The following is a 26,798-nucleotide window of genomic DNA, read 5'->3' on the forward strand; positions in this document are numbered from 1 at the left end:
AACAGTAAAAAAATAGGAAGAAAACCAGGTGACTAGCTATTTCTGAGTCATTCCTTTGGTATGCAGGTTTTTTAAAAAAAATCATTACTTACTGTTTCAGTGTACTTTAAAATTCAGATAAAATCTTTCAGTAGTTATTTCTAATGAGTGTGGCTTTCACGTGACTCTCACAATCAAAGTTTTAAAAGTAGACTGCTACTGTTCATAGAAGATGAGCTAAAAATTTACTAAGGCCATATAATCTGAGATGAAAATTCAGGCATTCATTCCCCCTTAGGCTAAGCCAAATATGTGTGCCAACCGTCAGTTCTGTCCTAATGGAAGCTTTTATCAGAAGCCTTAAAATCATGTGAGAGTCTTCCTGCTTCCAATGTAGGAAGGCAGTTCTGAAGTCGAATAATTCTTTATGGCTTCTAGGGGATAGAGATATACAGGAATGAAAGCAGGTTCCTATATAAAAGCAGGGGAAAATTTTTGCTTTTTCTTAATATCACAATCATAATCTATAATTATTGAACTGAGAAGAAGACAAATAATAACACTACTTCCTAATACTTTGTTCCTAAAAACTTCTTAGGTCATGCTATTTACATGAGAGTATATGACATTAGACTAAACGTAAGCCACAACAGTTAAAAGATGAAAAATGTTTAACAAGGCAAGAATTCTGAATTGCTCTATAGCTTCAAAATGCCTAAAAATCACAGATTGGTAAGTGGGTTGTGTTTCAGAGAACTGAAGCTCCATTATTAAAATGGCATAGTGAAATAAGTTAGTCCATAGGTTTGAAAATAGTACTAAACTTCCAAACTTTCCCCACTTCTCAGCTTGCTACATCTTTAGAAAAGTTGTTCAGCTTCAATTTTCTAAATCTTGAGTGTCTATCTCCTCTAAATTTTTAGTTTGAAAACTGAAGAACCAAAAGATTCAGTCAAGCATTTGAAGAAACATATTAAAAAATTAAGTTAAATTCAGATAATCTGACATATAAAATTGGGACCACTTAAGAATATAAAATACCAGTTTTGGTTGTCAGTCGTGGCAAATGGTTTTGCTTGTTTAAAAAGTACACACATTCATGACTAGTTGAAAAGAAATGGAAGCACTGGCACATGTATATAAAAGTGACCAAAGGGCATTATTATTACTGTCTATTCTCCATAGCTTAAGGGAGATTTTTAGAGGTCAAATAAAACTCTTTTTATTCAGTGTGGCACTTGGAATAAGCCTAACAATATAAACATCATGATTTTTGCTCATTTAGAGAACAATCTAGTAGCATACTTTTGCTTCCTCTCATCCCATCTACTAGTCTGCACATGGCAAAAGGAGAAGCAGCTTCAGCCACAGAAAACATCAGCTGCTTTCCTAGGAAGTTCAATAATAGTCTTGCATCACATAGTCCTCTTTCCTTAGGATACCACACAAGAACTCTGGGGGGAATACTTTAGTGGGGGAGGGAAAGGAAAAAGGAAAGGGGAGAAGGTATGTGTTTGTGTGTGTATGTGTGTGAGAGAGAGAGAGAGAAAGGGAAAGGAAGGGTTACATTCTTAGAAAACAGAGAAATATAAGTAACATTATTTCTATAAATCAGTGTTAACAATAATCTATTTGGTGTGTATTATTTTCAACTGGGTCAAGATAGAACTAACAAGCTAGAGTTGTAAATTATACATCATAAATATGACAGTTACACATTTAGAGAGTAGAAAAATCATACTTCATGCTAGCTTCACTAACATTAAACATGTTTAAGCAGACAAACTATAAATAGCATCTTTAAGAGATACAGAAATAACTAAAAACTAGAGTTAAATCTCAACAGTTTAAAAGGGGAAAATTTATTAAATAACCACAATTAGTATAAAAATACAGTTCAAAAGTTAACGAGATTTAAAATTAAAAACTTCGACAAGTGCTCAAATCAAAATACAGTTGTGAGTTTTCAGAGATTGTATGAAAAATCTAGAGTAATTACAACATTGATCAGTAAACCCAATTAGAAACAATAATACCATAGCAAACGGAAATGAATTACCTCGTCTTCGCCCATAACTCCTTGCTGCATGTAAACAAAGGACAAATTGTAAAATGTCAGAACTAAAAAATAAGCCCACATATACAAATATTTCTGACATGAAAAGCTATGTGGGCATCTGAAAATTAGTGCTACTTTGTTTTAAGAGCAATGACAATGTCACCATATAAGGTTTGCATGTTTTACCATTCTACAAAGGAGTTTTATTTATAGGTAAGTATATATCATCTGAATCACATAAAACTCTGACATGAACAAGAAATACACAATTTATTAGCATTTGTGTTAAAATTCACAAATATTTGTTTCATCTAATGATGATAGAAATATATAACACTTTGAAGGAAATAGCATCCCAAATAATTTTCCCAGTGAATGGAAACAACTTGAACTAAATGCTTATTTTTCCACTTATTATAAAGAATGGTAAGGCATATATAATCCAATAAATAGCTATTCAGATCCAATCCACATTATACCAAGCCCTGCATGGAAGTAGTGCTAGAAGAACAGATGACTGAGAAGATATACTACTATTAAACTGACACTCTGAAGCCTGTACAGATTAGACAGGATTTAAGAAATCAACGTTTAAACTTGTTTAGAGAAATTACTATAGCTAATAATGCTTTCCATCATTTTAATATACGGTATAACAGCTAGCTAACTAATTGTTTTTATGTCTACCTATGGGGTAAGAGGGATTCAGATACAAATTACTACTATCATCATCATAGAATAGTACATATGTTAAATACCATAAAAGTAGATAGGCATTTCTATCTATGTTACTTGCAGTGACATAATTCCTATGGAAAAACAAAAAGACTGTAATTTCTTTTTCATAAGAAACTACCAGTTTGATAAAATCCACAAATTGTTTTAAAGGAACTCCTCCCCACAAATTTGAATACACAATGAGTATTTTTACCCTGAAATTAAAATATGAAGTCAAGGCAGTAAACAAACAAACAAAAAAAGACTGTTAAAATTAAGATCTTATTTCATATTCACAGATTTTCTTAGGCCTGCAAAAAATTCAGTATTGAATAAATCTCAAGTAAAAATATGTGCTGAAAGTTGTCAGAAACGTCTACCTAAAAATATAAAACTTAAAGATCAAAAGAAAACATTTCACATTATGAAATACATTCTCTTTTATACTAATGCTTTACTACAAGGAAGTGTGTCTATAACACACTAGTTCCTCTAATAAAAAGTGGGAAAAACAACCTTGTCAACTCTTGGTCATTTAAATTCTAAGAAATAAGTCAATAAATATAAGGCTTATATTAGACCCTTTTATATAAAATAACTTCATGTGCATCTCTGCCATTCTAGTGTCTTTAGCTATATAATCTGTTGCACACTTAACCTATCCTTGAGCTCCAATTACCTCAAAGTCCGGCAGATCTATTTCATAGCTTACCTGACCTATATATTATTCCTCCTCTCCTGAGATAGGGGTGAAAGCAGCACTTAATATTTTGTTGTCTAGGTCTTCTAAACATAAAAGTTTTTAAAAAACTCTAACTGATGGGAGATCAACTGTGAAAAATCAGACTGATACAAGAAATTATAATAGAGTGATCAAGAATAGACTATAGGGCTGCACACGGGTGATCACGCCTGTAATCTCAGCAGTTTGGGAAGCTGAGGTGGGTGGATCACCTGAGTCTAGGAGTTGGAGACCACTCTGACCAATATGGTGAAACCCTGTCTCTACTAAAAACACAAAAATTAGCCAGGCATGGTGGCGGGCACTTGTAGTTGTAGCTACTTGGGAGGCTTAGGCAGGAGAGTTGCTTGAACCCGGGAGGCAGAAGTTGCAGGCAGCTGAGATAATGCCATTGCAGTCCAGTCTGGGAGACAGAAAGAGACTCTGTCTCTCACACACACACACACACACACACACAAAAGAAAGAAAAAATAGACTACAGAAGAGTGAATAGTTGTATTAAGCCTAGAAATGGTCAACAGTCCCCAAACCACTTCACAGGATGAGTCAGTTGGGTTTCCTGCTTATCCCTGGGCATAGCCTAATGGTATTAATCCAGTATGAATTTGTTTTGGAGAATTTCATTCATAGGTGTAGAAAGCTGAAGATTTACAAAGCAAATAAAAATATTTTCATCAAGTTTAAAGTCAAATGATGAATTATGAAGTCTTAATGTCACACTTAATTCTTGACCTACTGAGAAATTTAATGGTATCATAGCCAGTTTATGTTCTTAGCTGAGGCTACTCAACACTAAAATGGTAAAAATATGCATAAATTTCATAGCATCTTAAGTTTTCATTCCTTGGCTTGAACATAATCATTTAGAAAATTTCTCCAACTATCTCATACCTGAGGAATTTTAGAATCCTGTAAAGAGCTATTCTACTTATTTTTTGGACAACTCTCAGATTCCAAGTATCTACATTACCAAAAATAGAACTGACTACAGATGAAGCTAAACCATGTGAAATATTTCCTATTCCCTGTTATGGAAATAACTAATCTGCACACTAAACAATGGTGTGTGTATTCACTTTCCTACCAATATTTCTATGTGAATTTCTGGAGTATATTCCATTATAACTCTGAATCAGAATTATGAGAAACACCTACCTATTAAGAAAAAAACTAAGTGACTTATGTTTTTAAAAAGACTTTTTAAAACAATATGTCCTTCAAACTCATTGAGAATATGATTTTTAAAAGGAAAAACTTATATAAAAATGAAGAACACTTATGAAGTGTTACAAAAATAACAGGAGCTGGCTATTTAACATACCTGTTCACGTTTATATGCACAGGTAGGTTAAACATGTATTACTGACACATGTGTGTCCTTATTTATTTAAAAATAAGAAGGCTTTGAGAAAAGCCTGAAGACAAGCGACTTCACAATTTTGGTTCTGGTTTCCAAATCGTCTTATTAAGGTTCTAATCCATAGCTACAAAAAATAAAAACAGGATGATTCTAATATTCTGACTAGAAACTGTAGGGTCATATATGTATTGGCTCTCGGCTACAGTTTGTAACTGAATTACTGCAGCTAGAGGAAGGGATAGGCAAACACATTAAATCAGCTGGAAATACAGGCTAAAGTTCTCTTGATGAGGAACCTAATGACATTTTTAGGTTTTTCAACTTGAAAAAGCCAAAACTAAGGAGAGAACTATGCTTCTAAATCATAGTCCTTTTTTTTTTTTTTTTTGAGACGGAGTCTTGCTTTGTCGCCCAGGCTGGAGTGCAGTGGCCAATCTCGGCTCACTGCAAGCTCCGCCTCCCAGGTTCACGCCATTCTCCTGCCTCAGCCTCCTGAGTAGCTGGGACTACACGTGCCCGCCACCACGTCCAGCTAATTTTTTTGTATTTTTAGTAGAGACGGGGTTTCACCGTGTTAGCCAGGATGGTCTTGATCTCCTGACCTTGTGATCTGCCCGCCTCAGCCTCCTGAAGTGCTGGGATTACAGGCATGAGCCACCGCACCTGGCCCCTAAATCATAGTCCTTTTCAAGACCCCCCAAAAAGCTTATCTCCTCCACTCATTCCACCAGCATAAAAAAAAAGAACTGATGGCTACCCCACTTTCCTATTTTTTATTTTTATTTTTATTTTTATTTTTTTTTAAAATTTATTTATTATTATTATACTTTAAGTTGTAGGGTACATGTGCATAACATGCAGGTTTGTTACATATGTATACTTGTGCCATGTTGGTGTGCTGCACCCATGAACTCATCATTTACATCAGGTATAACTCCCAGTGCAATCCCTCCCCCCTACCCCCCTCCCATGATAGGCCCCGGTGTGTGATGTTCCCCTTCCCGAGTCCAAGTGATCTCATTGTTCAGTTCCCGCCTATGAGTGAGAACATGCGGTGTTTGGTTTTCTGTTCTTGTGATAGTTTGCTAAGAATGATGGTTTCCAGCTGCATCCATGTCCCTACAAAGGACACAAACTCATCCTTTTTTATGGCTGCATAGTATTCCATGGTGTATATGTGCCACATTTTCTTAACCCAATCTGTCACTGATGGACATTTGGGTTGATTCCAAGTCTTTGCTATTGTGAATAGTGCTGCAATAAACATACGTGTGCATGTGTCTTTATAGCAGCATAATTTATAATCCTTTGGGTATATACCCAGTAATGGGATGGCTGGGTCATATGGTACATCTAGTTCTAGATCCTTGAGGAATCGCCATACTGTTTTCCATAATGGTTGAACTAGTTTACAATCCCACCAACAGTGTAAAAGTGTTCCTATTTCTCCACATCCTCTCCAGCACCTGTTGTTTCCTGACTTTTGAATGATCGCCATTCTAACTGGTGTGAGATGGTATCTCATTGTGGTTTTGATTTGCATTTCTCTGATGGCCAGTGATGACAAGCATTTTTTCATGTGTCTGTTGGCTGTATGAATGTCTTCTTTTGAGAAATGTCTGTTCATATCCTTTGCCCACTTTTTGATGGGGTTTGTTTTTTTCTTGTAAATTTGTTTGAGTTCTTTGTAGGTTCTAGATATTAGCCCTTTGTCAGATGAGTAGATTGCAAAAATTTTCTCCCATTCTGTAGGTTGCCTGTTCACTCTGATGGTAGTTTCTTTTGCTGTGCAGAAGCTCTTTAGTTTGATGAGATCCCATTTGTCAATTTTGGCTTTTGCTGCTGTTGCTTTTGGTGTTTTAGACATGAAGTCTTTGCCCACGCCTATGTCCTGAATGGTACTACCTAGGTTTTCCTCTAGGATTTTTATGGTATTAGGTCTAACATTTAAGTCTCTAATCCATCTTGAATTAATTTTCGTATAAGGAGTAAGGAAAGGATCCAGTTTCAGCTTTCTACTTATAGCTAGCCAATTTTCCCAGCACCATTTATTAAATAGGGAATCCTTTCCCCATTTCTTGTTTCTCTCAGGTTTGTCAAAGAATTGGAAAAAACTGCTTTAAAGTTCATATGGAACCAAAAAAGAGCCCGCATCTCCAAGACAATCCTAAGTCAAAAGAACAAAGCTGGAGGCGTCACGCTACCTGACTTCAAACTATACTACAAGGCTACAGTAACCAAAACAGCATGGTACTGGTACCAAAACAGAGATATAGACCAATGGAACAGAACAGAGTCCTCAGAAATAATACCACACATCTACAGCCATCTGATCTTCCACTTTTCTATTTTTATGACTGAATAGATACAGTTAAAGCGTCTGCCTTCAGAAATACAATTACTGACTTAATTTTCTTAAATGATACACATAACTTTTTTCCTCTCAGAAAGTACTGTAAGCTCTTTATCACATACATAGCTGTACTTGGGTTATCACAGCAGATTTACATTTCTAACTAGCTTGATAATACCATTCCCACTCCCCGTCCTGGCCACCAATACTTCTGCTCTATTTGTTTCTCTTTTGAAAAACGTTATGTACTAACAAAAATGTAAGCTATTTTCCTTGAGAAAAGGGTAAAGAAAATATAATTCAAATATTAATACAAATACTGAATGATACATCATTTTGTATTGCTCTTTACAGGGGTTTTTTTTTTAAACTACTTATAATAAAAAGTGTTTAGGATTTATACATTTAGAAATATAAACATACATACTTTCATTCTAACTTCAGAAGTACTTCACCTTTGGTTTCAAGACAATCTACACAATTCTATATAACGTGACTTCCCTAAAGTGCTTCTGGATGCTAAATATGGACTCTTCAACATATTTGAATTCTTCAGTAGTGACAGTCTCCAGCAGTCAATTCAACTTAATTTGGGGAATATGGTCTGTTCAGAAGGAGACTGCTTGTAGTTATATTTATATGGTTTTCTTTTTGTTGTTTAAATTAAAAATATCTCTACAGCCTCATGAGATATACAGGTATTTATTGTATTACACCTCTTTTTAAAAAAACTATATATCTGAGTTAACAGACGCTTAGAGTTAAGGATTTGCCAGAGACACTTCATAGTTTTACTGAGTTTGATCAACTTCCTGGCTTTTATCCCATTTTCTCTTTATTTCTCACTTAAAGGAATATTTAAAAGATGAACCATAACTGCTGATTAACTATTAAGGTAGAATCATAAAATCTTTACAGATATGTTTACAGATATATTTGCCATATTGGCCCTAACAATTGTAATAGTATGTTTTATTAAAGAAACTGAAGCCTAGCATCACTGTCAGCTTTCTGTCAGTTCTGCATTTTCTAAGGAATGTTTTTTAATTGCAACAATCATGCATTTATTTTAGTGGGTATCTGTGTACATCAAAAGTCATCTTGGGTATTCCAAGGAGCAACAGCATCACACTTTAGGAAACAATGCCTCAGAGAGTTATTTTACCTTTTTGGGGGGTTATTTTACCTAAACTTTGTCCCAAGATAGTTTCTAACAAATAGTTCTAGTTTGGCTTTCTGCAAGAACACAAAATGGGCCATCTTTGCTAGCTACTTGTAATATACCTCAAATAGTTTAAAATACCAGTTATGTTTTCTCTTAAGTTTATATTTTCCAACACAGACATACCCAACTTCATGTATTTATACGACATGATTTTTACTCTTTCAAATAAATTTTTATCACTGTTCACCATCACCCACTACTTAGCTAACATTTACTTTCAGAAGCTGCTCTAAATACTTTACATGAAGGAATTCACTCACTTCTCACAACAGTCCCCCTGAGTCAGGCAGTATGCTAATCTCTGTTTTAGACATAAACAAACTGAGTCAAAGTGAAGTTAGGTAAGCTGTTCAAGGTTACACAGATAGAAAAAGCCAACCTGGGTTTAAACTTAGATAATCTGGCTCCAGAATCTATGTTAGCAACCACTATGAGCTACCTACTATTACACCACTATAAAAAGACTGATGCAAAATTTATTATTAAACATTGATTTTAAAAATTAACAATATTAGCTCTGTCAGTTAATTCAACTTACTTAACCAAATGCCTAAAAGTGAGTTAAACGTGATATACTTAAAGAGAAACTTTCATAATTCAAAAAGTCGGTCTATGTACTATGAGAAACAACAATTTCTTTAATCCGTCAATAACATTTAATAAATACTTAGTACAGGAGTACTAATATCACTTAATTCTCACATTTCCCAGGGAGACCATATGCTAAGAATATAACTGAATTACACATAGTTAAAAAATAGTTCAAGAAAAATATCCCCTTACCTATTAGTACATTTCTTTGCCTAGTTCTCTCTTCAATAACCTTGGTGTTTACTAAAACTATTTAAATCCCTAATATTCAAGACTTCTTTAACCCACAAATATTCCCAATTATGTTGCGACTTCTTTAACCCACAAATATTCCCAATTATCTTGCTTTACTCTCAACCAATGATTCGAAAAAAGTTAAAAAAAAATTCTCTTTGGATCAAATTGTTTCTTTTCCTGATGTAAACACATTTTCATGTCCTAGTTTAATTATCTTTTTCTCCCTGCTAGTACCTTGCCAGAAAAAGTTCAGAGTTTCCAGGCTAGCTTCCTGTACTGAGTATGCATTGTCGCCCCAAATGACAGACTACTAAGACTATTCACATAATATACAAAGCAGATTTGTCCACAAGATGCCACTCTGGCCTGAATACTCTTCTTTCTGCTGTGTGATGAAACACTTTTCAACCTAACATCTAGATTATTTATAAGGGCTTTTCGCAACTGACAAAATCATCAATTAGTTTAATAATGTTTAGTATAACTAATAATGTAAGTTGCAGATACACTGTGAATACTAAGTTCTTTGCTTCCACGTGACTCAGTACGGCCCCAGTAGTACCCTGGCAATTCTGACCACAACCACCCTGTAGGATTCTCACTAATTAGATAACCCAATGCTTAGACTAGGCTGGCATGTGCTAGACAACTCAACAGTGAAATGCTGAATGATTAAATCAATCACCTCATCTAATGCTCGGCTTCTTCATTTTTCTCACTGAAAATCCTACTTACTCTGACCATCTCCTATGTGGCCTAGACTTTATTTCCCTCCTTCTGTCTTAATACTAGTTCACATGGTCTAGCTTTACATGTATCTTATTTTCAATCTTTGTTCCTCAACTTCATTGCCATGTTATTTCAGCAAAGCTTTAGTTGAAATACAAGAGCCAAGCCATTTTAATGATATTGTTTTTTAAAGTAAATATTAATACTATTTCTATTCTTTCCCCTTCCTATTTCCCTCTCCACACCCACCCTCTGACTTAAAAATACTCCTGTGAAGGATATTTTAATCCTCCACCTCTACTCCCACAATCACGGATGTCCTAAGTACTGAGACTCTGAATATGTTAATGTTTGTCTAACAGAAAGAAAACTAATTTTAACGAAAATTTATTATTTTCCTTACTTTGGTGAACTTCACTATGTAAGTTTTCTAGTTTGAATAAGTTTAGTGTGATCACAATATTTATAGTCACCAGTATATTCCTTATTTAACCACAAACACAAGTGCTACACTAAGTAACAAGTTCTACGCACTTTGCAAACATCTCATTTAAATCTCACAATAAACCTTGAGACTATATTCTCATTACACAGATGGGGAAACCAAGGTAATAGTAATCTGTCCAAGGTCATATCTGAAACTGGAAAGGCAATATTCAAACCAGGACTGCCTCCAAGTCTGTGATCACTGAATTAGTCATACTGTTACAAATGACGGCTTTACCAGTCAGAACACACTCAGATTCCTAATTCTGCCTTTTGTATAGGAATAGTAGTAACTTTATTTTTATACTCATAGAATGATTAAACTGTGTGTATGGAGAGGTTCAGAGATACATGTATTAAATCATCTTTACATAAACCAATTGGAAACATAAAATGTTTTTATAAAACTTACCATTTAACATCAATAGATTGTCAGTTCCTGGATGTGGATAGCTCAATCGACCTTTAAAAAGACAGGAAAGGTGAGTTTGAAGATTATGGAGTTATTTGAAAAGCAAAAAGAAAAAACAAAAAACAACAACAAACAAAGGTGGTGTAAAGAGAAAATTACTGAGCACAGTATTTTTCATAAGATTACAATGTGATTTGGGAGCAATGCCAATAGAATAAAGCTTATTTATTTTTGGAAATGTAAAAACAATATACGTATCATATCCTAATCTTGCAAGTTTAATATCAAATGTGAATTTTTAAAATTTTTTCAAAGTTGTTTGTAATTTTATCTATAGATCTCTTGTCAAAAATAAAACTTGAGAGAAGTTCATATTCCTAAATCAAAAACAATTAAAATGTTAAAATAAAAAATAAGCAGAAAAATTCATCTCAACTTGCCAATGTGGCTTTATAAAGTCATATTTAAATAAATAAGTTTAATGAAAACATCTTATATTACAAATACTGAAAACTTCTTCAAAGTTTATAAATGATTAAAAATATATAAAAAAAATAAAAAATAAAAATACTAAAGCTGATGAGCATAGTAGCATAGTATTTCCTCTGAGTCATTCTTCATTCAAAAGTTTTTTATTTACTAAATGCAGAAGGGACAACAGTATTATGAACTGCTGTGGAGAAGAAAAAAGGTATGCATGAAACATTCTGTGGTTTATCCAGCATTTTTACATCATAACACTTGTTTGATAAATGCCAATAGCTAGGATGACCATTATTTTTAGTCTATTATAAAATACAGGATTTTTCTCAAATGCCTGAATCTCTAATGGGACTATTAGAATAGCACATTAAAACCCATTTAGAGACTGGGCACAGTGGCTCATGCTTGTAGTCCCAGCTAGCTGGGAGGTGGAGAAAGGAAGATCACTTGAGCCCAGGAGTTTGAGCCTATAATGAGCTATTTTGTGCCAATGCACTCCAGCCTGAGCAACAGGACAAGACCCTGTCTCTGACAAATGAATAATAATAATAATAATAATAATAATAATAATAATAATAATAAATTTAAAGCCCATTTGAAAAATATCTAAAAATTAAATGTCTGGGATTGCATTTTAGTACTTTTCAGCACAGTCCCTTTAAAAACAAAACAATATGCTAGCTAGCACATGAGTAAGGAGTACAGATTAACTGCATCTACCTTTATCACCTCAGCAAGTCCTCTACAGATTAACCACATCTACCTTTATCACCTCAGCAAGTCCTCTACACTCTACAGGCCCACATATAAGATGGAGATTGTTGGCTGACTTTTTAGTTATGAAATTAAAGAGTTTGATCATCTTCTAATGCAAGAGTAAGTGGTAAAAAAATCCAATTTTGACATTAAAATATATAAATATATATTATAGATATACAAATATGTTACCTGTACATACACATACACACACACACACACACACTTCACCTGAGCTCTAAGTTAACTGTGGGACATTTTGATTTCAGACTCAACACAGTTAGGCAAAATAAGTGTTATCAAAAGGATTATCTACCATCTCTTATTTACTCCTGCATTTCACACAGCATGACATGAGTTAACTAAATGACCTCTTAAATAAAGTTGTCATACTCTAAAACATACCAGTAAATTTCTTGTTGTGATACCTTGGTATGGAGAAATAGAAGCACACATATGGGAGGTACACAATAAAGAGCCAGGAAGTACAGCTTGCCTAAACTGCACTTCAGTAACACGGAACATTACTTTGAAGTATTATAGCTTATTTTGGAAATATGCCTATTTCTAAACATCTTGCTGCAGATGGCCAAATTTGGAGAACAATTTAAGGCCTTGAATAAATTACTGTAATTTCTGACTTAAGATTAAAAAAAAAAAACAAAAAACTCTTACAAAGTGGCAACCTGTTTCACGGTTCAGCATAATAAGTTAATTAAATCTACGATACTGACAGTGTGTAGGATGTAGATGATGTAAACATGAGTGGGACATAATCTTATGATGTGGTAGGGGAGATAGACACAAATATACAATTTCAATAAAATATGCTAGGTGCTAAAAGAGTTACATACAGAATGCTATATAAAAAAACACAACAGAGTATATAGTAATCAGGCCCAGGGATTAAGGCAAGACTTCCTGGAAAAGTAAATTACACAAAGCCTTAACATGAAGCCTAGTTCCACCTTGAAAGATCCTCAACTTTAAACCGTCAAACCCACTTAGAGGCTGGGCATGGTGGCTCATGCTTGTAGTACCAGCTACAACTTTAATAGGTTCTCAACTGTAATAGGTTCCTGTTCATTTATTTATCTCAAGATATAGGTTAAGAAAAAATATTTTCACTGCTAATAATCTTTTGCTATTACGGCTCTGAATAGACTTTTAAAAGGCACACATTTTGTGGAAAGTTTAAAAAACAACTATTTGCAAAGTAACATATACTGTATACATTGTATACATATGTATACAACATATACATATGTATACATATTCTAAACACTACAGCTCTCTACCTAAGAAAATCTCTCAATATAAGTAATAAAGTACTCCAAATGAAATAAGCAAATTTAGACTCATTTTAAAGATACCCAACCACCCTTTCTCCACCACAGTGGAAACATTAATGCATCTTCATAGGTTAACTTTTAAAGTTATGTTTTACTTAGGGTATTATTAAAAGTACTTTCACTAAGAACCTGCCAATTGATAGTAAGAACTAACAGCATTTGAGGCTATACTCTGAGCCAGGAGCTTTTCTATGTTCTTTACAACCAGTTACTTAATCCTAACAACAATCCTATGACTTAGGTATTATTATCTTCCCATTTTAAGATGACGACACTATGTCACAAAAAGTTAAATAGGTAAGTTGCCCAAGGTTATACCACTGGCAGAACCTGAACCTAAGCAGTTTGGCTCCATACTCTTAATCACTATCTTAATAATTACTTTATATTGATAACATAAAGGTATATAAAAGTATATATGGTTGGTTGTAGGACAATTTTATCTCTTAAAAAATTCACAGAATATTCTATAGTATATTTGATAATTTAAGCTTTAATACAGAAAAAATAGGAAAAACCCATATTACTATAAAACTAATTTCTCCTTATTGTTTAAAAGACCTGTGGTGCAGGGACTGATAGGTGTATACTGTTCCTAATAGAGTCATCAAAGTTAGACAGATACAGAGCTTCCCAGAATGAAAAACAAAAAACCAAAAAGCTACATATGTAGCCCAGTCTTCTTGTAGATAAGTGTACCCCTGAAAGTAAGATCTGGCCAATGGGATATAAAGTGAAAGTGGTATGTGCACTTTCTGGGAAGTACTGTATCCTTAAAAGGGAAGACCTTCCTTTCCTCTTTCTTGGTTGCTGAAATGCTGATGTGATAGCTAAAGTGAAGAAGCTGTATTAAACCATGAGGCAGAAACTGTGTTCTCAGGATAATAGAAGAATGAGATAAAAACGAGCTTCAATCCATGAAAATCACCAAACTACTCTAGGAGTGTTAATGTTTCTGAGTGTTAACGTTTCTGGTAAGGGAAACAAACTTCTATCTTATTCAAGCCACTTAGGAGTTTTCTGTTGTCCTTAACAAACCTAAGCTTACTAAGTCCTCTAGTAATAAATTTGAGCAAATTAAATTTTAGGTAACCAGGTAATTGCTTATTATTGTGAAAATATGATCATTTCATAATGGCTTAATATATCTATAAATAATGAGTATACACGAGCTCTTAGCACTGTTCCTTTCACATTAAGATACTATGTAATTTAAAATAAGTAATTTAAAAAATATATATATTTTTAGGTGTCAGTGAATAACTAGAGGATCTATCGTATCTTAAAAATTGTCTTATTCATCTATTATGGTTTTAAATAGTAATTTGTATATAATATATAGTCGACCCTCTGTGTCTGCGGCTTCTGCATTCATGGGATTCAACCAAGAAATTATATTGAAAATACAATTCCTACTAGCCGGGCGCAGTGGCTCATGCCTGTAATCCCAGCACTTTGGGAGGCTGAGGCGGGCGGATTACGAGGTCAGGAGTTTGAGACCAGCCTAACATGGAGAAACCCCATCTCTACTAAAAATACAAAAAAATTAGCTGGGCATGGTGGTGCATGCCTGTAATCCCAGCTACTTGGGAGGTTGAGGCAGGAGAATCACTTGAACCTGGGAGGTGGAGGTTGCAGTGAGCTGAGATCGCGCCATTGCACTCCAGCCTGGGCAACAAGAATGAAACTCCATCTCAAAAAAATAAAAAAAGAAAAGAAAAGAAAAGAAAGAAAATACAATTCCTGATCAAAAATACTCAGGAAAAAAAAAATTCCAAAATGTTCCAGAAAGCAAAACTTGAATCTGATGTGCACCAAGTATGATATGACATTGAATCCACAAAAATGTGATGTCTAGGCACTGTTTTACGTATTGTAAGTAATCTAGAGATGATTTAAAGTATACAACAAGATGTGCATATGTTACATGCAAATACTACATCATTTTACATAAGGGACTTGAGCATTGCCGATCTTGGTATCCCCGGGTGGTCCTGGAACCAGCTCCAATGGTTACCAAGTGACAACTCTACAAAAAGGCCCTACTTCATGTTAGCCACTTTAAATGTATTATCTGAGCAACTAAAAATACTAAGAAATATGACAACTGTATAAAACTTATCACTTGTTTAGACAAATTACCAGATTACATTTGAAACAAATATCTGGTCCCTGATTCTTTACCATTTTTGCTACACTGAGCTCTTTGTTGTTCCTCAAACATGCCAGGTAATCCCTTTCCAGGATCTTCCTACTTCCTTTTTTTCCTGCTTGAAATACATTTGCTCAGATCAACCAAACCTTGCACCCCTTACTTCATTCAAGCCTTTAAGAGATAGTATGACAGACTATCCTGTCTAAAATAGCAGCTTCTTTCTCTATCCCCTTGATAGTGTATTTTTTCTGCATAGTACTGATTATTATCTAACATTTTCTGTCTCTATACTTCTTTAAAACAGAAGATCCATGAAGGCAGTAACTTAGTCTCTCTTATTCTTTCGCATATAAAACAAAGTCTAGCATATAGTAGACTCTCAAATTTTGTTGAATGGATAAAAGAAATATTTCATTCTACTATGTAAACTACAGACTGAATCAAAAACACAAATACCTTAATATGTGTTTGTATGTGTGGCATAGGGAGGATATTCTCTAAGAAAAGGAAAAAAAAAAAAAATCATAGAACAAGACTTTTTTTTCAGCTTATTTCTAAATCTCTTACATATTGGAAGTTGTGGGGAGAGATACTGCAAAAGTCCTGCTTGTTGCTCTTTGCCAAGATAAATTTTCCCCTTCTCTAAACTAGTTTTTCTTTAATAAGTTAATAGAAGAAATGAACTCCAAAGCTCTAATATTCAGTTGATGATACTAACTCACTCTTCAGTGATGAGAACATAGCTAAAGAACAATGCCATGTGCTCTACCAACTGTTTTTAAAAGAAAAATAAACATTTAAATCACATTAGAATCATACAGAGTTTAGGTTAGAATTAACAACAGATCAAAAGGAAGACAGTATGGTGCAGTGGTTAAAAGCACAAATTCAGGAGCTACCAAGTTCCACCACTTACTAGCAGTTGAAATGCAGACAATTATTAAGAATAAGCCACAGTCATCCAACTGTAAAATAAGGGTAAATATCTACCTCTTAGTCATGCAAATTAAATGAGTTAATACATATATGTAGAGTCCTCAAGAATAATGCTTAGCTGTATCAACTGCTCAATAAATGACATGTATGGTATGTTATATACTACATATGTATATTAAACACAAAATACACACATACCCTTAATAGAAGACATCTAATACTTCTTAATTAAGTGCTTTAAATAAAGCATTGCCCCCACTCATCTGACAGACTCTTCCAATATTGTTTTCATAATCTACATTTACCTTTACTTCCAAATCCAATTAGGAAAAAAAGGTTCATTTGAAGTCTGGTAAAATCCACTTAGAATGTGGTCATTACCAACCTTGAATAACTCCAATCTCTGCTCAGATCCAAGGGGCAGGACAGTCATTCCTGACCACACTCCCAAATTTCAATGCATGCCTCACAAAAGCCTAAGAATAAGATCATACAAACGTAGAAAAGACCCTTAGATCCAAAGTACCAGATCCGAAGAGAGCAACAGAATTATTCCTTACCTCATCTGATAAAAGCCACCAATCTACTTTAGATTCAACTGAAATTAATTTAGTTAACACGTTCAAATCAAAATCCTATCATAAATTTTTTGACCTAATCATATTTTAAGACTTTTAACCAATTAATACTAGAAAACTTACCAAGAAACACCAAAGAACATAGAATACCAAAAAGTTTTGATTCAAGAAAAGGATAATCCCAAAAGACAACAATAACGAAAGACAAAACTTAAGTCATTAATTATTTAGTAAGATAATGTATTATCATACACCTATTATAATAAAAGTGGTATTAATTCAGATATATGCAACTAATACTAAAATCAAGTTGAGTTAATGGTTGCAAAACTTTTTACTGTTAAGAGTTTTAAACAAAAGTAATGCTGATAACCAGTAGGAATAGCAAATGGGTAACAAAATATTGCCAGTGGAACTGGTATAAAGCAAACCTAAGTTGGCAATATATGTTTATAGCCTCAGAAACAAGCATATGAAGTTGTGCTATGAAAATAAACACAAAAAAAGCTAATTCAATTTTATTTAAAAATTTGAAAAACCTAAATGTTCAACTATTCAAGAATGGTTATACAAACTATTTTACATGTATAGATACAATATACAGTAATTCTTTAAAGTTCTAAATCAATATTTTGAAGAGTATGAATCATGAGAAAATGCTTAATCATTTAATCAATAATTTACTGGGCCCCTCCTATTTGTGTGACATTATGATAGATGCTGATTCAAGGTAAAGCAAAAACACATGTGGCCATTGCTCCCATGACAGTCTTATGTGAAAGATTACATGAAAGATATATATTAAAAAACAGTTCCGGCATGGTGGCTCAGGCCTGAAATCCCAAGCACTCTGGGAGACTGAGGCGGGTGAATCACAAGGTCAGGAGATCGAGACCATCCTGGCTAACATGGTGAAACTCCGTCTCTACCAAAAATACAAAAAATTAGCCAGGTGGGGTGGCATGTGCCTGTAGTCCCAGTTACTTGGGAGGCTGAGCAGGAGAATCACTTGAACCTGGGAGGTGGAGGTTGCAGTGAGCTAAGATGGTGCCACTGCACTCCAGCCTGGGTGACAGAGTGAGACTCCGTCTCAAAAAAACAAACAAAAAAACAAGAACAAATGATTGAATCTAAAATAAGAAAGGTGCTCTGATGAAAAAGAAACTTGATTCTCTATAAATCTTTAACACAAAAGTAATCTACCCTTGATAGGGGTGCCAAAGAGTCTTTATGATGAGGTAGAAGTTGACTAGAGATTACAGAGACTGCCAACTGAACATGAAGGACTGAATACAGGTGTTCACCTCTGTTGCTTTCTGAAACCCCTAACATGGCAGTTAAAAATATTTTAAAGAGGTGTCTCCAGGAAAAAAAAAAAAAAAAAGATTTTTAAAGAGGCATAACCCCATTAGGATAAAGACATTGGAACAGGATCATAAAACAACCAAATCATTAAATATCTGGGAACTGTAAATGTGAATGGTTGAATGGTAACTAACTTTGTAGACCAGAAATCACTGAAAACACAAACCTAAGCCAGTGTATGTATGGGGAATGCCATCAAGTTAACACTTCATTTACTGTAGTACACACCTGGATAGGTTTAGAAATCAGAAGCTCTGGTTACAACCGTGTGTAAAAGTGGGGTACAACTAAAAACAGAAAGGTTTAAGATTGCTTGTTAGTTTTTAAAAGAACCCTCCTGGGTTCATCTAAGGCTAGCAGCTAGGCCTACAGCTCACAAACAGAAGACTAGGAGACCCACATCCATGTTCATTTCCCAGAACAAAAGAAAAGACCTGGACGCATGTATTGTAAGGGGCTCCCCCGACTGCCTTACTACAATCATTACTAGTTGATAATTTCAACTACATACATTGAGCTTCCAATCCCCATTTTGTGTCTTACTTTTAAATATGAATAGACAGTAAAGGACGAAGCCTCCAACATGAGAAAAAAAGAGAACACAACCAAATAAAAAAGAACTTAGAAGCAGCACAGACAATATAAGGAACTGGGAAAATAAGGAAAATAATCTTCAAACACTATAACAGCCTCCAGAGAAATAAGATCAAACAAGAATAAGATGTCATTGGAAAGTTCTGAGAATTTTTTAAAGGAGGTTTTAAAAATTAGTAAAAAATTTTAAAACAAAAAACGCAATAGAAGATTTGAAAAATAAACATAAGCTCTTCAAACGCAAAACCAGAGACAAAACGGGAGGCAGACACGGTGGCTAACGCCTGTAATCCCAGCACTTTGGGAGGCCGAGGCAGGCAGATCATAGTCAGGATTTCGAGACCAGCCTGGCCAACATAGTGAAACCCCATCTCTACTGAAAATACAAAAATTAGCCAGGCATGGTGGCGGGCACCTGTAATCCCAGCTACTCAGGAGGCTGAGGCAGGAGAATCACTTGAACCCGGGAGGCGAAGGCTGTAGTGAGCCAGTATCACGCCATTGCCCTCCAGCCTGGACAACAGTGCAAGACTCCCATCTCAAAAAAAAAAAAGGAAGAAATTATCAAAGAAATAATATCCCAAATTTCCAAGAACAGAAGATACAAACCTCTGAATTAAAAGGGTCCAATGAAGGTACAGCTTAATAAATTAAAAAATGAAGGTAGGAAGGAAGGTATGTATGCACACACACACTCCAAGATACACATTTCATTATTATGAAATTGCAGAACCACGAGCATGAAAAAATCCTAAAAGCTTTCAGAAAGCAAAAGAACAACAACAAAAATAAGAAATCAAGGCAATCATACAAATGAACAGGATTCAGAACGATGCCACACTTAAAGCAATACTGGAGGTTAAAAGACTCTGAATCAATACCTTCAATATTCTAAATTGCTAATATATAATTCCATAGTGGCCTATCATATTATATTGGTAGAAAAGTTATGTTTTAATACATATAGGGTCTCAAAATTTATGTGCCATTAGCAGGAAGGTAATACAGGTACAACAAATCAAAGAAAAACAAAGATGTAAGTCACTGAAGGAAGGACATGGAGATCAGGACATGGATTCCACAGAAAAAAAGGAATTCCTAGGATTATGGAAGTCCCCAAATGACTGCTATATAGGGGTACAATAATGAAAAAAAAAATTTGGATGATAATTTGATGCATTTATATGTATTGAAAGAAGCTTTACAGTCTATGGATAAATTCTGGGATGAATTAATGATACTTAGAAAACTAAGCAAATAAACCAAAAAAGATAATGATTAATACCAGGAAAAAGAAAGTTTTATGAAAAAGAAAACGTTATAGTACAAAACATACAAGGTTCATCTATGAATATTATTTGCCTTATCTCAGTAATACAATCCCTAACTTAAACAAAGGTGCTCTTATCATTTTGGAGGACAGAGTAGGGGAAATATTGAAGGATATTAAGTCATATTAGAATATCAACATATAATATCTAAAATGTAGGAAACCTAGAAGCACAAGCATATTATTTACAAATAATTACACAAAAAATCAGTTAAAAAAAAAAAAAAAGCTCGTAGTGGCTACCACTAAGGAGCAGGAATCTGAAGTGGACAGACAAGGAAGAGGAAGGAGACTTCTATTTTTTCCTTATATAAGACTTACAGCACTACTTGACTTTCAAAAGTATGTACATACATTTTTTAAACTAATTTTTAAAAAAGTTAACCAGGTTGGATGGAAGGCAAAGATTTAATTACTGCAAATATTTTAAGTTTATAAATAATGAAAAGATTGGAAAAATTATACACCAAAATATCAATTATGATTACTTTAGTTCGTGAGATAAGTGATGATTTTAAAACTTGTTTCTCCTAGTGTTTCCACATTTTCTTTAATAAATGAATACTATCTTTTTTTTTGTAACAGGAAAACAAATACTTTAAAAAGGATAAAATGCTATTATTTTGGAGGAAAAAACCTTCACAAGAGATTCTTCGATATATCTTCAAATACTATAAGTAGTTAAAATGCATAAGCCTAATTATTCCAATTACTTGCTTTTATCACTGCAAGTTATATATAGGAAACATTCTTTTTGTTGTCTTTCCATTTAAAACAAGTGATATAAACATTTTTCAGATCATATGAAAGATGCTTTGTGGTCAATAATAGGATTGCAGTAAAAACATACATGTTCGGAATAAATAAACATGATTTTAACAAAATTCATTGTAGTTTCTGTCTGATAGGTTTTAGTTTTTAAGAAAAAAATTTCAGTCTGTCATAATTTAAATCATTTACCTAAATATTCAAAGATGCTTGGAAGAAATAAAACTCAAGTATGTTTTAAATGTAATAACAGTTTGTAATAAAGACAATTATGTAAAAAGAAATAAAAGCAAAACTTATCTCTATCCATGATGCATATTTCAAATAAGTTTTTTTAAAACAAAAACTTTCACAACCACATTTTTATAATTTCCTTTTCAATCTACAGATATTCTCAATGACCAAACTCATAAATTATACTTTCACCTTTCACTAAGATGAACAATTCTGAGCAGTGGAAGGATAAAGTATTAAGATTCCATGTACATTATAACAATAATCGCTTCTTAAAGTCAGAATTGCTTAATAAAATATACATGGCTTCTATATAAATACAATTTACTCCAAAAGTTGTTAATAATTTTTTTTCCTATCAAAGGCCAGGGGTCTATAGAATAAAGAAACAAAAAATCAATAAAGGAGAAATAATATGTCAATCCTTTTTACTCCTTTTTAAAATAAATGGAAACATTTCATTTAAAACTGAACACATATGCAACATCCCTCTAACTTTTTAAAGATATATATCTAATACAGGTGATTTTCTTCTATATTATTTTTTCTTTGTTATTAGCAATTGTAAAACTTTTGACTTCAGGAAAACACCAGTGGCTGAAGAAAAAGTAAACTCAGTTTTGAGAAATGCACCCCTTTTTCTCTGTCAGGGGAAATAAGGAAGAGTCCTATAAGAGCAGATGACATACCTGCTTTGGCATGTATATTATTGCTATTTGTTTTATTGTGAACTTTATTTTAATAAAAGCCATTAAAATTTCACAGTTTTTTTAAAGATCTCTTTACCATTGCTCTCTTATACCAGAGTTTCTCCAGGTGTGTTCTACACCCCACATAAACTGCACCACCACTAGGAATGGGCCCTGAAACCCACATGGTTGACACAGTCTCAGAGTCTGAGAACCTCTATCTGGCTCAACAGTTCTTAAATTCTAAATATAAGTTCTCACAATGGAGACTTTTAGAAATTTATACAGGTTATTTTGTGACTTGGTATTGTAATCTTATATGAAGCTCAGCTGAAGAGAAAGAGAGGGAAAAGTGGAAGAAAATAAGAAATTTGGTACTACCATAATCAGTCAGCACCTTACAGGAATAAATCCTTATTTTCTTAGGGCTTATATGCCCTAAAATAAACAGAGCTTCTTACTTCAGGAGTCTTAAAAAATAGGAGGTTAGCAATCAGGTAATAAAAATGACACTAGACACACAAAAACGTAGTAAATAAGAAGTTTTAAAGGCATCCACTTCTAGACATTCGTTGATGTAAAATCACATTCTAAATTCTTTTTCCTTAATTCCCTTTAACTGCTCATGAAACATTGGTAAAGGCATTACGACTTACTGACACATATCTTCCCCAAAACCATTACATAAACTACATTTCTTCCTAGAGTTTTCAAATCAACTTTTATGAGCTACAATTAAGTACTTTTGTTTGTCCCTATACTTTGGGGAACGATACAAGCAATTTCTGGCAAAAAATACACAGTAAGCCTTTTTACAAATTGTTGGGGGCAGGGAAGGAAAAGAGCTTAACAATAATCACTGTCTTGTTCTTTTGTTTAAAGGGGGAATGAACATACATACACATATATTAAAAAATCACAAATTACTTAAAATAGGTATGCAAATCTAAAACTGAAAAACTACAAAACAGTACTTGGCAAAGCATGATTTACTGTAACTATTTAAAGAATCCATGATTGTTCTTCCTTTGAAAAGTTATTTGCCAAGAATCAAGACAGTAATCAGAAAATAGGATGTTAATGGAGAGAAACTACCACACAATAAATAAAGCAGACGGGTCAGTGCCATTCTTACTAAAGAAAGCATTTAACAGTGTGTCACTGTTCATGATCCATAGCAAAATATAGTACACTCTCGACAGTGTTAACTGTGCCCTGTTACACCCAGTCGGCATCAGGCAGCCCTAAACAAGCTATGCCAGGACTAGCCTCCTTTCAGTTCCTCAAATGTGACAATCTCTTCCATGCTTTTGCACATGCTGGTTCCTCTGTCTAATGACACTTTCTCCCAATATTTTTTCATCATTGTGCTGCTCATGCTTCAGGTCTCAGCTTCCTTTACTCCACATCTAAATTGGGTACTTTCATTTATAATCTCCCTAAACACCTCATAATCTTCCTCCACAGTATTTCTAACACGCAGTAGATATATGTATATTGTATTTGTATAAGGTATCTCTTTCCCCAGTAGGCTAAGAGGAATTTTTTATACATATATAAAAAATTACATTTTAAATATAAAAATATATATATACAATTTTATATATATATGTACACACACACATTAACACATGCATATATATAGATATATATGTTTTTCAATCTCAAGTGAATTCAAAATTTTTAAGTTAGACAAATTATCTTTGGCTGTGAGAAGGGGAAAATCATGCTCAGTAACCATCTTTAGGAATCATCATGGTGACAGGTCTCTTCATATTTACACAATGAGGGCAGACACTATGTCTGTCTCAGAAAACGTGCAGTCAGTGTCTAGGAAACTTGTGCAAAAGCAGACACACTTAAAGGAGTAAGGTGCATTCAGCGTTCCATCTTGGGTTGCCATCATTTCATATCTGGACAACTCCAACAAGACTAGACCCTTCCCACCTGCTGTGCCAGACCACGAAAATATCAACATTAAACAATGGAGGTTCCCTACTGTCCCGAAAAAACACTGGAGAGTAGGAAAATGCAAATAAGCTGCAGTGAAGTGTTTTGGGCATAAACAGGGATGAGAGGGAGGGTGCTTCTGTTAGCACAATCACCCAGTTCTCAGTTAGGTCAGGAACCTGCCACTTAGCATTCTAGAGATCTGCTTGACTCCTTTCTTCCAATTGACAGTCTCACCTTGACTAATTTTTCTTTTCCTTTAACTGAGGGTAGAAGTGAATACAAATTTACCACTCTGCCTTTTACCTCTGTGGTAGCCAGCCTCTAGTATTCACATCTCTTGAATAGCAGACCCGGCCTAAATTGAGCAGAGCTGATCTACGTAGTTAACAGAATGTTGTGGAAATGATGGTATGAGACTTCTAAGGCTAGGACATAGAAGACATGGGGGCATTCATTTTGAGCTTTTATCACTCACTTTGGGGGATATAAGCAACCACGTTATAAGAAAAATTTTACAGCCCTGTTGAGAGGTCCATGAGGCAACAAACGAAGTTCTTCTGCCAACAGCCAGCCATGCGAGTGTACCATCTTAGAAAAAGATCCTCCAGTTCCAGTTAAGCCTTCAGATGACTGCAGCTTCAGCCAGTATGCTGACTGCTACTTCATGAGATATCCTCAGCCAGAGGTAACCAGCCGAACTGCTCCCAAATTCAAACCCACAGAAATTGTGTGAGATGATGTTTACTGTTGTTTTGATCTGCTAAATTTGGGATAATTATACAGAGATAACTAACATCTCTCCTCATTCAAGTTCATTTTCCTAGATATTTTCACCATTAATATAAAGAGAAACAATTCATTTTAAAAATTTACCCTCCAACTCTCTTCTCCTTTTTCATCAGATCCCGTAACAAAAACAAAACCAATGGCTGGTTTGTAAAACAGCATTCAGAAAGGATAAAATAATATTCATTTTGTTTTCTAGGGGAAAATAATTTTTTTTAATTAAACAGAGGACAGGATTTCCTAAAAGGGATGAAAAGGTAAGAGAGAAGAGATGAGATAGAGGGTGAAATACCGCCCTCAAGAACAGTAATAGAAAGAAGGAAAACAAATTCAGGTGTTAAACCCTGGATGGTTTATTCCATTTGCTACCACCTTGACTTCGAAGATTCTACTGAGGTCTAGCCCCCCCCCCAAAAAAAATTACAATAATCAGAGTATGGGGAGAAAGAAAATATACAACATAATATCCCAGGAGGCAGTGGAATCTGTGTAAGAAAGAAAGGAAAAAAAAAAAAAAAAGACTTAAAGTGGCAGAACCTAGTACCAAGATAATTTTAAATAGGGATATGACGGAGTTTTGTACAAATATCAGTCTTTTTTTTTGATTTTATGCAGAGAAAGTTTCTCAATATTTTCTTTTTTCTCTTTTTAAAAATTCCCTGTCATAAAACATGTGGAAGACAAAATATTCCACGTTTTGTGTAAATATGAACAGACTTGTCACCATCATGATGCCTAAAGGTGGTTAGTGAGCATCTTTTTCCCATTCTCACAGCCAAAGATAATTTTTCTAACTTAAAAATTCTGAATTCTCTTGAGATTAAAAACATATATATCTATATACATGAGTGTGTGTGTGTATATGTATATATAATTCCCCTTAACCTCACAATGCTTCCATTTCCTTTCCAATGTCCTTTTTAGGTTTCCCTTCACTTTTACTACAATCCAGGCTAGTAAAAAGAAAAACAGAGATAATTAACAGTGCCACAGTGAACATTTTATCTAATATGTTTAAAAAGCCTTTTGAAAAAAAAAAAAGACTGGGAGAAACAACGAAAAACTTTTATTATCCACTGGTAACAGTTAATAATCTTGACTTTATCTTGCATTAGAATTTCTAAGAGTTTTCTTTCTTGAGAAGCCAAGGAGATAAACAGGAAACTTCTTAATCATAAACTGCTAGCTTCTATTCTAAATGGTGGATCTAAGACAAACCACTGAAACTGCCAGCATAACAGTGAAAAAGACCAAGACCCTATACAAAGATACTAAAAAATCTAAGCTGAATTTTGGTTAAAAAAAAAAAAAAAACCGAAACCCAAAAACTTGACATATAACTTTACTGTAAGTTTGTATGAGGAATTACTATTAGCACACATAATCAACAATCACTAATATCCCCTCAGCTTCTCAAGCTCCTTAAAATTAAGGAATTGAAAAGACAAGGAATTCTTTTTACAAGCAAAACCCATAAACAGAACAAAATAATTAGATATGTGGTCAGTATTATCAACTTAGCCCCACATCACCACCTCCCCGTCAATATGGAAGTTTATAGAGTTTTTAGGCCAAATCTCGAAAGAGAATTCTAACTTGGCTTTATAGAATTAAAAATGGAGAAAGTTTACAAAGTAATCCATGATTTTGATTCAGTGATTTTGAGCCAGAATAAAATAGTTAAGCTGCTCCTGAATTTGTGACTCACAGAAACCGTGTAAAGTAATAAATATTTATTGCTAATTTAAGCTGCTAAGTTTTGAGATAATTTATTATGTAGCAAGATATCTGTCATGACTCAAATTGACAATTTGGTAGATTTTCACCATTGACATAAATGACAATGAGATATACTGTATAAAAATACATAATACGTAATAATTTTCATTTTATATACAGAATATGTACAGACAAAAACAAGTATGCTAA

At 34.0% G+C, this 26,798-nt stretch overlaps 1 protein-coding gene across 10 annotated transcripts in view; it reads right to left on the bottom strand.

The window, feature by feature from the left end:
- Positions 1-26,798, bottom strand: part of CPEB2 (cytoplasmic polyadenylation element binding protein 2) — a 67,301-nt gene that overhangs the window by 25,179 nt on the left and 15,324 nt on the right. For 4 of the 10 annotated variants that reach the window (XM_008017873.3, XM_008017870.3, XM_038008696.2 and 1 more), the window contains 2 exons: positions 10,891-10,941; positions 2,039-2,062 (listed from right to left, as the gene is read on the bottom strand). The exons of 2 other annotated variants lie outside the window; for them this stretch is intronic. In XM_008017873.3, coding sequence (XP_008016064.3) covers positions 2,039-2,062; positions 10,891-10,941 — 75 coding nt within the window. The remainder of the gene's footprint in view (positions 1-2,038; positions 2,063-10,890; positions 10,942-26,798) is intronic. 4 more of the 10 variants (XM_008017874.3, XM_008017871.3, XM_038008697.2 and 1 more) reach the window with 1 other exon arrangement.

Source organism: Chlorocebus sabaeus, chromosome 27 (assembly GCF_047675955.1).
Source record: "Chlorocebus sabaeus isolate Y175 chromosome 27, mChlSab1.0.hap1, whole genome shotgun sequence".
NCBI classification, from domain to species: domain Eukaryota; kingdom Metazoa; phylum Chordata; class Mammalia; order Primates; family Cercopithecidae; genus Chlorocebus; species Chlorocebus sabaeus.